Here is a 14,343-nt window from a genome sequence, read left to right as displayed (position 1 = left end):
AAAGTGGCCAACATATACATTTATTTTTGTATTAATATCTAAAAAAAAAGAGGTTATGTAGGCCATTAAGTGTTAAAAGAAAGTAAGAATTCACACACTATATATATATATACACACCAAACAAATGCGACCGGAAACAATTTACACTTTTACTTATCGGAGCTAAAATATTTTCAAAAAGTTGCACGACATGTCCTCCAACGAGATTGGTCTTTACGGAATGTTCCCCAATTTATTAAGTTCTTAGCAAAATATATTCTTTTTTACTTAAATATTATAGTTCTTTAATATTTAAATCTTAAATTTTCCGAAAAAAGTCCAAGAGATATCCCTTAAGAGCAAAATCATACCAACGTGATAGATTTGAAGAACAATTTAACAAATATGGGTAGACTAAATATAGCATACACTTTATTTAGTCCACATGCTAGACAAAAGTCCTAAAGGTAGCAATATTATTCAAATTCGTAAAAATTGTATTTTAGTCTTGTTCAATATCAACTCTTCTTAATTGACTTGACCAAACTTAACCTACCCACTATAAAACGCTATGAGCCAATTTGACTTTGAAAAGTGGGGTCTAATTATATAAACCCCTCCCTTCAACAAGAGATTATTAGGTTGATCCTATTACCTTAGAATGTTTCTAGAGAAAATATAAATTGGAAAATACAATCTTGGGAAGTATAAATTCTCAATTAATCGACAATAACTTTGGAGAGAAAATGACAAAAATGTCCTTGATGTTTGGGTAGGTTTATAGAGGCCCTTTAAGTAGGCGTTTGGATATAAAAATTGTAATTTTTGAAAAAAAAATAATATTTTGAATTAAGTTGAAAAATAAAATTTGGAATTTGAAATTATATTTGGACATGCATTTCACTTGAAATTTTTTTGCAGTTTTGTGAATGGGGAAAATAGTTACTCTGAAAATTTTGAAAAAACTCATTTTCGAAAAAATTCCAAAAAACTTATAATATTTCATGGACAAACACATTTTTAAATTTTTTTTTTTAAAAAAAGTTTATGGATAAACGGGGCCTAAATATATTTGCAAGGTAGTTTTGGTCCTTTAAGTTTACTAAAAATGAACACTTTTTGTATTCATTAAATATTTAAACATATTCGGACAGTTAATGAAACTGTAAAAGAGAAGATTTAATGGGAACAAATTTTAAATACCAAACCCATAGGTGAACACCCCGCGCAAATTATTGCCTCTGGTAGGTCCTTATAGATAACCATTAGGCCATTAGGAAATCATTTAAGAACATTAATTATAAATGGCGTTGACTAAATTATCCTTATTTTGTTTTCTTAGATGAGTAATTAATGGTTATATTCCTTATGAGAGTGGTAAGAATATATAATTAAAAATAATAACTAATAGCTTCGTGGTTTACTAAGTTACTACTCCCTCCGTTCATTTTTACTTGTCCAGTATTCTAAAAATAGATTTTTATTTTTACTTGTCACTTTTTAGCATATCAAAAGAAGACAATTTCTTTTTTCTGTTATACCCACAGTATTAATTACTCATTTCAAATCATTTTATCAAATCCATTAAAAATATGTATCAATTAATATGGGTATCATGATAAATTATGTATTTTATTTATTATTTTCCAAGGGGTGTGCAAAATCCATACTGGACAAGTAAAAGTGAACGAGGGATTATATATCATGGATTATATTTATTGGCTAAGGTGAATGGTTGAAAAAACCGGAGAAAGTAGTAAATATAATTAATGATTAAAATATTTTCAAATATTAAGAAGTTTAATATTTTTTAGTAATTAATAGGAAAATAGTGGCACCTAAATGAAACAAAGGGGATATATCATTTTTTGTTGAATGGGGACAATACTTAGCGTTTGGACATAGATTTGATTGAAACTTGAAAGAAGAGTTTTTGGAGTTATGTTGAAAAAAAAAATTCCGAAAATTTAAGCTGTGTTTGAACATGCATTTTATTTGAAGAAAAGTTAAAGTTTTGTGAGTGGAAAAGAAAATCCACCCAAAAACTATCATAAATCAGTTTTTGGGAACTTGAAAAATTTTGAATTTGTTTTCCCCAAAACATATCATATTTCATAAAACAAACAATGTTTTTAATTTTTTTTTTTGAATAAATGAAGCTAAAATCTAGAGTAAATTTTATGGGTGGTCATTCAACTCTGTGTTCATTACTCAAAAGTCAATTTTCTTTCTTTTGTTACATAAAAGTTATTCAACTTTGTGTTCATTGCCTAAAGTCACTTTTTTTTCTTTTGTTACACAAAAATTATTTTACTATGCTCCAGTTATAATAATAATCACTTTGACCAGATTTTACAAATATTTTACCTAAAATATCTATTATGCCCTTGACATTATAAATCCTTCTATTTATATCATACCTTCTATATTATATTCCATATAATATACTTTACCCAGATATTTTATTTATAATTAAAATAACTTAATATTATTTTATTTATTATTTTTATAATATATTCATACATTTAATTTTTTTCTTAAAATTAATTTTCAAGATATATAAGTAGCATTATTAAATTTGTCAGCAGCATTACCGTGAACAAATCTCAAGTTTACGTTCTTAATCATGCTTAATGAAATATATTTAATAAAAATTAAAAAAATAAAGCTCATTGATTTATCAGCCAAGCCATACCCATTAATTTAATAAATAAATTACCCATATTTAGCAAAATAACACATCAAATTAATACTTTCAAATAAATAATATTAACAGATAAAGCTTTAAAAAACTTAATACTAAATACAAATATCTTTGAAACTTCTTTTAAAATTTTTATAGACTATAAAAAAATAATCATTTGTTAAACAAATCTGTTTTTATTATTTTAAATAAATATTAAAAAATAAATATTTTTTATTATTTTTAAATTTAAAACATGTTCATGTTTGAATATGATTAAATAAATGGAGTGCCATGGAAAAATTAAATGTATGGATATATTATAAAAATAATAAATAAAATAATTTAAAGTTATTTTAATTATAAATAAAATATCTAGGTAAAAATATATTATATAGTATATAATATAAGAGGTATTATACATAAATGAGAGAATTTATAATGTCAAGGACATAATAGACTTTTTAAGTAAAAGTATTATAAAATATGGTCAAGGTGACTTTTGTGATAAATATGGCAAGGTAAAATAATTTTTGTATAACAAAAGAAAAAAAGTGACTTTTGGGTAATGAACATAAAGTTGAATGATTTTTACGTAACAAAAAAAGAAAAATAACTTTTGCGTAATGAACACAAAGTTAGTTAAATGACTACCAAATGAAATTTACTCTCAAAATCAATAATGGTCAAACTGGAGCTAAAAGTGAATTTTGAAGAAAATGACAATATAAAACCCAGAAAGAATCAAAACGCGGAGGCTTTGTGAGTGGGAAGACGAACTAGAAGTGGTGGTGTGGTTATCTAAAAATACCATATTTCCCTTTCCCTTTTCCTATCAAACAATTACTACACAAATATCTCAAAAAAGATGAAAACTACCAAACTTCCCATAAATGTCCAAATATCTATAGAGAAGTACAAAAGCTAAGAAATAGCCAATTCTTGAAGTCAACAATGAGAAGCATTAACTGCAAAAAACACCATTGTTACCAATATTGCTTCTTCTCACTTCTAATTTCACAAATTCTTCTACCAAATCTTGCATTACCAACTGATACAATTACCATTACAAATCCCCTTACCATAAACCAAACCTTAGTATCTAAAGAAAAAAAGTTCAAATTAGGTTTCTTTACTCCAGGTGGTTCAAATTCAGGCAAATCGTATGTTGGAATATGGTACAATGAAATTCAAGATTCAACTATTGTTTGGGTTGGTAATAGAAACAACCCTGTAACAAATTCATCATCTCATGTTTTAAAAATTAGCCAAAATGGAAATATTGTTCTAGTTGATGGAGCTGGAAATTCTATTTGGTCAGCAAATCAAGAATCTCAGTCTACGGCGAAAAACACAGTAATTGCTCAGCTTCTTGATTCTGGAAACCTTGTTGTTCGATATGAAAATGATGAAAATGAAGAGAACTATTTATGGCAAAGTTTTGATTATCCTACGGATACTTTATTACCTGGGATGAAACTTGGATGGGATTTGAAAAGTGGGCTAAATAGGAATATAACATCATGGAAATCTCCATTTGATCCAGCTCCTGGAGATTATACATTTAAACTTGATATAAATGGATTGCCAGAAGCTTTTTTGACAAATAAAGATGATATTTTCTATAGGAGTGGACCTTGGAATGGAGTTGGATTTAGTGGTGTTCCTGAAATGAAACCAACTGAGATTATGGCATTCGAGTTTCAAATGAGCAAAGATCAAGTTTACTACACATTTCAGGTACGTCAAGCACACGTAAAAATTCTTTTTTAATAATACCCGGTGATAAGATTCGAACTTATGAGTTCGCTCCGGCGGCGAAGCCAGGAAATTCAACAAAGGTGTTCAAAACTTTGTCAGTGAGTTATGTAAGGGTGTTCAAAGTCTATTTTTAATCAATAATAAGTAATATTTTACCTTATACGTAATATAATTTTCCGACGAAAGGTGGTCAGTTGACCACCCTTGGAGGAACGTAACTTCGCCCCTGGTCTGCTCAGATACCATGTTGAATTGTATGAGCATAAAATTTAAGTTGATTGAGAAAGTATATTTTTATTTACTTAATTATATTTTCGACAGATACTTGATAAAGAAATATGTTCAAGATTGTTGGTGAAGCATAATGGTGTTTTAGAGAGGTATACTTGGATTTCGACTAGTAATATTTGGAACAGGTTCTGGTACGCACCAAAAGACCAATGTGATTTTTACGAAGAGTGTGGGGTATCAGGAATTTGTAACGCGAATCTTTCGCCAGTATGCAAATGTCTAGTGGGATACAAGCCTAAAAATCAAGTGGCATGGGATTTAAGAGATGGATCAGATGGATGTGTTAGATATCATGATTTAGACTGCGAAACTGATGTTTTTAACACATTAAAGAACATGAAATTGCCAGAAACTTCAAGTTCGTTTGTGGATACGAAGATGAATTTGGATGAATGTGAAAAAAAGTGTAGGTACAACTGTTCTTGCACGGCGTACACTAGGTCGAATATTACTGGGGCTGGTTCTGGTTGTGTCATTTGGACAACTGAACTTGTTGACATGAGGCAATATTCAGCGGCGGAAGGTGGCCAAGTTCTCTACGTTAGAGTTGCTTCTTCTGACGCAGGTATGTTCCCGTTCACTTTTTACTTGTTTATTTTGGACTTTTCGCTCCCCTTAATAGACTTTTCACGTCACTTAATAAATACTAATAAATATAGTATTTATTTTACCATACTAATCCCTAATAATAATAGCCTTTCAAAAGGTTTTGAAAAATAAGTTTGAAAATGAGTAATTAATGATAAGGGTAAATAAGAAAAAAAATTTATCTTTTCTCTTGATTTAATATAGTGCACAAGTAAAAATAAAAATATATTTTTAACATAATAGACAAGTAAAAGTGAACGGAGTATTATGTTTTAGTCGGGATAAGTCGGAATCAACTATATTTGGATATTTTTTCATATGTGCATTAATTTATTTGTGTTGCATAATTTTTGGAGTAGTTCCTAGTTAAGATCCACTATCTTCAATTATTGGCACAGTAGGAGCGAGTTGAGTCGACTCAATTTGCCGAAGTGGTTGGGTGTTGGTAGAGATATAGATTTTTTATTTATTTTTTTGGTTGGACTTATATTATAAGCAAAATAATAATAATTATAAATATGATGGGATAACAGAATTACAATTTTATACAATTAGGTCTTGGCGTATTATTCCACTCTAACTACTTGCCGAATTATTGAAGAGAGTATAATTCCCTTAAAGAGAAAGGTATACTCTCTTCAAATTATACGTGGTGATTTCTAAAAATAATTATTTCAAGTTCATGACAAAATTAATTGCCTTTCTCTCATTTACGTACCGGCCCCTTAATAGTAATGATTTTTGAAGATGGAGATAACACAAAAATAAAGTAATATTAAATGAAAAAAATTATATTTTAAGACATAAATAAGAATAAAATAGTCAAAATTCATTTTAATTAATATATTTTAAGAGATGTAAAGGAGAAACACAACAGAGAAACCAGAATAGTTTTTTGCTGACCCAAGTAACCTCTTTTATTTTTCTCTTATTTTAACTTTGGGGTTGTATCAATTTTGTTCTTTGAAAAAGGACACCTCGTTTAACTTAATTCTTTGTTTTATCTTATAAATGACAGTTATACTTAATTAATAAAAAAGTTGTTGCCTAGTTGGTATGTACTACACTTTGGAAAACCAAGAAACTAGTGCATAGATCATTATACAAATAAATTATTGATTGAGTGCATTAACTCCTGACAAAGACTTGAAAACATTAACTTTTCAAAGTTATTTTCTTGCTATATATATATATATATATATATATTTAAAAATATTTTTTGAGCGAGAGACAGACATATTCTTTGTGGTAGGGACGTTTTTCACTTAAATTTCCTTTTTCTTATTCAGTATGCGTTGTGCATTGAATAAGAAACGAATCTTAACCTAAACATATGAAATTAATTGAAATTATGCCCTAAAGTCCCCATCTCCAAATTAATTTGAAAGGTGACTTATATGGTTTACGACTGTTAGTGTTTGTTTTTCTCCTTTGATTAGATTGGAATTGTTACGTAGAAAATAATGCACCCATTTCAAGACTCTAGAATAATTCGCCACTCGTTTTCAGCGAAAAGAAAAATCTACCAAATCCAAGTTTTCTGTTCTTAGCCATTATGTGCACCAATAATGTAAATAACTATTACATTATTAGTGCAATTTAAATCGATTATAATAATTTATTATTTTATTTTCTATGTTATTGTATCAGATATACTATATATGAAGAATTAAAACTGCTGTTGTAATTTCAACTAAACCTGATAATATAAAATCCATGCACCTACATAAAATCTATAACTCTTTCGGCTAAAATCATTATGTGAACGCTCGCCTTTTGGGATAATTTTTTATTTTTGATCATTTCCCTTGTTATTTTGCATAGAAGACAAAGAGAATTCATAACAATAATAATAGACACATCATAGATCAAGATATTATTTAAAGGTGTAAGAAGAAAAAAATATTTACATGACATTAGGTTATTACGTTTTTATTGTCTTGTAACTATCAAATGTTTCATAGAATGTGGTTGGATTTTAAATTGTAATAATTATAAATAAAAAAGAAAACTACACCGTATAGCCATTGGATTCATGACCATTTATAATGTTAAAATTAAGAGTGTCATTTTTATATTTTTTATGTGTAAAAGTAAATTTCACATATATTATTAAAAAAAAAGATAAGATCATAAAACTAAAAACAAAACAAAAGTGTGTTTTAGCTTCTTTTATTTTGGACTGTCAACGCGAATGGTTGCGTAACACAATGAATATTTCATTCGTTTTTGTTCTTTTGCTGCTATATTTCCTTGAGGATATCATATGTCTTTGTCTTCTTTTTATTTTTTTCCAAATTTGACAATGATGGAGAAACTAAGGATCCGTTTGGCCATGAGTTTTGCCAAAATAAATTTAGAATTTATTTGGCAAATACATGTTTGGCCATAGAATTTACCCGCATTTTGACAAAATCTCAAATCCCAAAATCACCTCAATTGTTGATTTTGGGCCAAAACATGACACAGTCATTTTTTAAATTTTTTAAATATTACCCCAAACCTTTATAATTTATAAAAGAGCCCACATTTATTACGACCAACTAAACCATATCTACTCACTTGCCTCTCATTAAACTTATTTATGTTCAGGACTATGATTTGTGATAATGATAATGAATGGTATTGATGAAGGTTCTGTATATACAAGATAGCAAGTTTGTTTGTTTGGTACTATTGGGTATTTGTGATAGTTTTTAGAACTTGTGGGTATAAGTCATGTTTCATATTTTTTCAAATAAAAAGTGAAATATATTTTAAAAAATCATGTTCAAACACATTTTAATCTTCAAATCAAACTTCACCCAAATTAAATTTTTTAAAACAAATTTGAGAATCTATGACTAAACGCTAGCTAAAATTAGTGGTTATTTGAGTTTCTAAAATAGTGCCAACTCGGTCCTAAAAATTAGGTAAGGTTCACAAAAAAGATTCTTCTCAAGACGGATAAGAAGCAATTTACTGGACTGTATTGTATACCTACACCCTCTACATTCCAAAAAAAGTCATATGGCCGATTATTTTGACTTCGGTTAATTCCAAATACATAGTACGAGTACTACTTTTAAATTTTCATAATTAACGTTTATGTTTTATATAAATGCAAATACGGATAACTACTTTTGTTGGGACAAGCCAAGTCCTTTAACCCAAATAGTCGTTCACTCAATCGCTAAATTAAAAATAGCTAGTTAAAGTATAATATATGTATAATTTATGTATTATATGTATATAATCAATGTATAATGTATGTATATAGCTAAAAATAATAATAATAATAAATAATCAACTATTTGTATAAAATCTTAGCAGTTCAGTTGGTTTCGGTTTTCCACATTATAATTCCAACCCCTCCCCCCAACAAAAAATCAATTTCCTCTTCCCCTTCCCCTTTCCCCTATATATATAATATGGAAGGGAAAAAAAAGAATTAAGATGCACTCAGTGGCCAAGAGGCCAATCCTTCGTGAAACCCTTTTTAAGGCCTATATCACGTCGTTTAAAGTACACTAAAAGTCATTTTATACTATTTATTTTGGACCTTGTTACTCCCGTGCCCCAAAAAAAGTAATAGCAACAAGATGGACAGGTATAAGTGATAAGCTATAGTTTAAAAAGAAAAAATAAAACCATACCCTTTGATCAGAGTTTCCTTCCTTGACTATTCTTACCTCCTGTAAAACGATTGAAGATTTTGCGAGATTGTGACATTACATTTTCAGTTCCCTTTTGTATTTTCCTGTTGAAAAGGCATATTAATTGATATTTTACACAGGCCCACTACTAGAAATTCCGGGAAAAAACCGACCAAGTGATCAACAAAAGCGACCAAAAAATCGTCCAACATGGACGGAAACTATCAAAAAAATATTTTATATATTTTTTTAAATTACATATCGACCGAAATTGGTGGGTATATTGGTCAAATATTTGACCGCAATGGTCAGACTTGCTTAGTCAAAGCACCTTTTTGATTACCGACCAACATTGGTCGGTAATGTGGACCCAATTTTTAAAATATTAATAATTATATTATTATTTAAAATATTTTATAAAATTTATAGTTAAATTTACCGATCAAAGTTGGTCGGTTATTGCATGGGAAGATTTTACCGACCAACGTTGGTCGGTAAATGTAATTTTTTGAAAAATACCGACCAACTTCGGTCGGTTCATAGGTCAAACATGGTCAAACTTTTGAATCACATTAATATTTACTATTTAAATAATATAAATGTAATCCGTTAACACTTTATTTTGAAATATAAATAGTGAATACACTAACATATACTAAAACAAGCTATATATAGTTAAAGTAGTACAACGAAGTGTGTGTATATATACATCAATTCCAAATAAGTTAGAGGTCGACTATATATGTGAACATTTACTAACCATGTCGCTCTGTTTAAACCTGTCTCAGTCCAATGATATAATAAAAAATTAGTTTCTCTAATACTAGTATATATTTTCTACTGGCATATAAATCACTTCTAAAGAAAATGTTTAAGTGGATTGCCTTCAATAGGATTCACAATGTAATTCTAGAAATGGACTCTTTATTGAATTTTTAATATGCTTAATGGATCTTCTTCACCTTGTGGGGAGATTCATGATGATATTCTAAAGATGAAAAAGATTATTCAGAGTCATCGAATTGAAGTCCAACACTGCTATAGAAAAAGAAATTCAGTGGCAGACACACTTTCAAAATATGGTGCTACATTGGTTATTCTACTTATTGCTACCATCTTCCTCAATTTTCAAGATCTGCCTAGGTAGACTGTAGGGGTATATCAAATGGATAGGAGGAAAATGCCTTCATTTAGATTCAGAAGATAAAAAATGAAGAACCTGCAGCTAGATGGAGTAGGATGATAGTTAGATTATATATATGTTGTGTTTGTACATTTTTTGTAAGCTCAAAAGTCATAGCATCACATGTACATGGAAGACTCACTTCTTGCAATCATAGTAATACTAACATAGCTGGCCATTTTTGGTGTTAACTGAAAAATAAAATGTTTTGAATTTTAAAAAAAAAATTTCAAGTAAATTACGTCCCTTCTGAAAACTATGAAAGCAAATTGGAAACATAAAACTTTATTTGAAATGAAAACACACTTGTATTGGAGCATTTTCTCTCAACTGGCTTGAATCTTCAATTTTTATTCCTTCAAAACTTTGCATTCAGCTTTAGAGTTTGGTAGAACTGATCAAATAACTATAGTACTATAGTGAAACTTCATGATTCAGAGGAACTTGCATGAAATTATAGTTGTTCAAATAAAACCAAAATAATTATATATATATATATGATGTTACTTATAGTTACGTTTTCGAGCCGTGGAATCAGCCACTGATGCTTGCATCAGTGTAGGCCGCCTACATCACACCCCTTAGGGTGCAACCCTTCCCCAAACCCTACGTGAATGTGTGATGCTTCATGCAACGGACGCCATTTTTTTAAACCTGTATATAAAATAAAATAAAAACACTCATTTTGTAATTATTGAATTTCAGCACAAAGTGGAAGTGTGGGATCTGGAGATGGTTCTGGCAAGACGAAACGAATCGCTATGGCTACTGGAATCACAGCTGGTGTTGTTCTTTTGCTAGTTGGAGTAGTAAGCATTCGCTTCTTATCAAAAAGAAGGAAATTACAAGGTCCAATATTAAGAAAGAAGACAGAACGAGGTACTACAAGAGGAAATTAAACTACTTCATAATTAACCAGAGATTGTCTTTTTTGTGAAAGGTTTTATTCTCTAATGCATATTTCTTGCTATTTAAACCAGGCTCTAATCAAAGAAGTCAAGATCTTCTAGTGAATACAGCAATTATTCCAAATAAAAGAGAAATTTCTAGTGAAACTTCCGCGGATGAGTGTGAATTGCCTTTATTTGATCTCAGCACTTTAGCTGTGGCTACAGAAGATTTTTCTGATGCAAATAAGTTAGGCCAGGGCGGTTTTGGTTGCGTTTACAAGGTAAAGCTTAGCCAGATGTCAAAAAACCTATGTTGCTCGGATCCTCTGACACGAGTGCAGTAGCATTTTTAGAGGATCCGAGCAATATAGGATAAAAACTAGTCCATTTATGGTAAAATGTAAAGGTACTCAATAAAAGAACTTTTTGATCAGGGAATAATAGATGAAGGTCAAGAAATAGCAGTGAAAAGGCTCTCAAAGAATTCTGGCCAAGGAGTTGAAGAATTTAAGAACGAGCTACGATTGATCGCTAGACTTCAACATAGAAATCTAGTCCGGCTTCTTGGCTGCTGTGTTGAGATGGAAGAGAAGATGTTGATATACGAATATATGGAAAATAAAAGCTTGGATTCAATCTTATTCAGTAAGTCCTTTTTTGGTTTTATACTTCCTTATGAATTTGCCGACCCCAACTTACTTGGGACTTAGACGTAGTTGCTGTTGTTATGAGTTTGTTTATGTGTTCTTGGACTTAAACCTAATATATGTATCTCAGATAAGCAAAAAAGCTTGTTGCTTGATTGGCAAAGGCGTTTCAACATTATTTGTGGCATAGCGCGGGGGCTTCTATATCTTCATCAAGATTCAAGATTTCGGATTATCCACAGAGACCTTAAAGCAAGCAACATTCTTCTTGACAAGGAAATGAACCCCAAAATATCAGATTTTGGTATGGCAAGAATTTTTGGAGGCGACGAGACTGAAGGAAATACAAAGAGAGTAGTTGGAACCTAGTAAGCAACATCACAATAATTCCTTCAAATCATTCATAGAACACTTGAAAATTTCTCTAAATCCAATTTTCTTTTAATGCAGTGGTTACATGTCTCCTGAATATGCGATGGACGGTCTCTTCTCTGTTAAATCGGATGTCTTCAGCTTTGGCGTTTTAGTGTTAGAAATTGTAACAGGGAAGAAGAACAGGGGATTTTATTATCAAAACAACCAAAGAAACCTTCTTGGCCATGTAAGCATACCAGCTACCGGTTCATTCGAATCCATAACTTTCCACACTGAGTCTTGATACATATGTAAAAAACTACTAAAATCTCAATAAACATTAAATCTGAATCTATAATTGTAACAACACAATGAGTTTAATGCTAAAAATCTTAAAATCTGAACCGTAAATTTAACTCCTGAATCCGTCTCTCTGACCGCAGGCATGGAGATTATGGAGAGAAGGAACGGCCTCAGAACTACTTGATTCAGCGGTTGGAGAATCATTTTCTCCGTGCGAAGTAATGAGATGTATACAAGTCGGGCTATTGTGTGTTCAGGAGCAAGCGGAAGATAGACCGAATATGGCAACCGTTGTATTGATGTTAGGCAGTGAAAGTGCAACATTACCTCAGCCTAAGCACCCTGGATTTTGCCTGGGGAGAAGACCAGTTGATGAACATTCGGAAACTATTTACGAAGAAACTTGCACTGTGAATCAAGTTACAGTTACCATGCTTGATGCGCGGTAGTTAAAGGTACGGACAGACTGAGATGGCCAACTTTTACGTAATAGAATAGAAATCAAGGCAAATTCCCCTGATGGGAGCGAACATAAGCAAAATTGTATAGTACATAAATACTATAAGAGGTTTACAATTTTCTCTTGTATGCTTACCTTCTTTCTTCTTTTAAAGAATGTTTTCCTTTTTTGGGATCTAACAGAAATAGGTTTTTTTCCCATTTCATGAAATGGTGATGTTGTGATATAGATGTGTTTTTTTTAGTACTAATGTAACAATTTCATAGTTAATTTTCCATATAGCTGAAGTTCATTGTAAATTAGTTGTATTATTCATTGATGTGGTTCAATGAGATTAATTTGTGCCTTCTTCTTCTTTCAATGGATTTTCTTGCTATTGCATTTATTATAATGTACATAACCTTGATTATATAAAAAGATTGCAATGTCTCCGTTTGCTAATATTTCTTGATCATAGATTTTAGAAGTAGTACCTATTTGAGGTTCTGCAATCTTCCCTTCTCTCATAGTTTATGTTAACAGCAGCATGTCCTAAAGAAAATTAGCTGCAAATAATACTAAGATAATTTCTTTTCATAAAATCTAATCCTCCCTTGATAAGAAAAAGACTTCAACAAGAAACTAACGCAAAAGGCCTGGTGATCACACTATTGGCCTCTGCAACAAAAAAACGGAGCTACAAAAAGTTCCTTAAATTAGTTACTGAGCATTATATATTTACTACATTATTAGAATGCCATTTCAAGTACTTTGGGTCAATTATTCAGGGGATGGAGAGATAGACGAGGATGTCACGTACCATATAAGAGTGGGATGGATGAAATGGAGGTTAGCATCTGGAGTCCTGTGTGACAAGAAAGTGTCACCGAAACTTAAAGGCAAGTTCTACAGAGCGATGGTTAGACCTGCCATGCTGTATGGGGTAAGTGTTGGTGATAAAAACTAAGGGTCCACCAAACTTATATAGAGAACCAGGTTCTCTATTAGTTCCCACAGAACACACTCACACAGCTGTAAATAAATAACACAATAGAGTTTTACGTGGAAAACTCTGAGCTCACGGGATTAAAAATCACGACCTACCCTTATAGGATTTCAACTTTATTACTGAGCAAACTTCAGATTACAAACTATTGCAACCTAGGAATTAACCTCTTAATCCCTCACTAACTTGTAATAACTTTATTACAAGCCCCTTTGTAATAACTCTATTACAAAGCTTACAACTCGACTAACTCTAGCCAAGACATAAAAACATAGTTTATGAAGGTTTCCTACACAATGCTTCTAACTAAGATAAGTAGGAATTACAAGTAAATCACTTTGATAAAGATGCTACACAACTAAGGACATATGATGACTCAATGCAGGAAACTGGTCCTTCGTTATGTTGCTCTTTGTTCTTGACGCCTTGAATGTCACTTGTAGGTTGGCAATACACTTGAGAGAGAGCTTTTTTCAATTCGGGGGTATGCAAGTGTGTTGTTTTTACTTTGCTTCATGTTAATATTACGTAAGTGACATCACTTGAATGATGCAAGCATGTTTGGTACAAAGGCATCCCCATAA

At 30.8% G+C, this 14,343-nt stretch overlaps 1 protein-coding gene across 1 annotated transcript; it reads left to right on the top strand.

Moving 5' to 3' along the window:
- The first annotated feature begins 3,443 nt into the window (after window positions 1-3,443).
- LOC104109246 (receptor-like serine/threonine-protein kinase SD1-8) lies at window positions 3,444-13,135 on the top strand. The gene is made up of 8 exons (XM_009618475.4): window positions 3,444-4,402; window positions 4,745-5,279; window positions 10,826-10,999; window positions 11,101-11,291; window positions 11,445-11,655; window positions 11,788-12,025; window positions 12,108-12,258; window positions 12,455-13,135. Exons 1-8 carry the CDS (start codon window positions 3,617-3,619, stop codon window positions 12,761-12,763), a joined length of 2,595 nt encoding a protein of 864 aa, XP_009616770.1. The 5' UTR covers window positions 3,444-3,616; the 3' UTR covers window positions 12,764-13,135.
- Window positions 13,136-14,343: the final 1,208 nt, after the last annotated feature.

The sequence above is a fragment of the Nicotiana tomentosiformis genome, chromosome 9 (assembly GCF_000390325.3).
Source record: "Nicotiana tomentosiformis chromosome 9, ASM39032v3, whole genome shotgun sequence".
NCBI classification, from domain to species: domain Eukaryota; kingdom Viridiplantae; phylum Streptophyta; class Magnoliopsida; order Solanales; family Solanaceae; genus Nicotiana; species Nicotiana tomentosiformis.
This window is presented reverse-complemented; position numbering and strand designations above follow the sequence as displayed.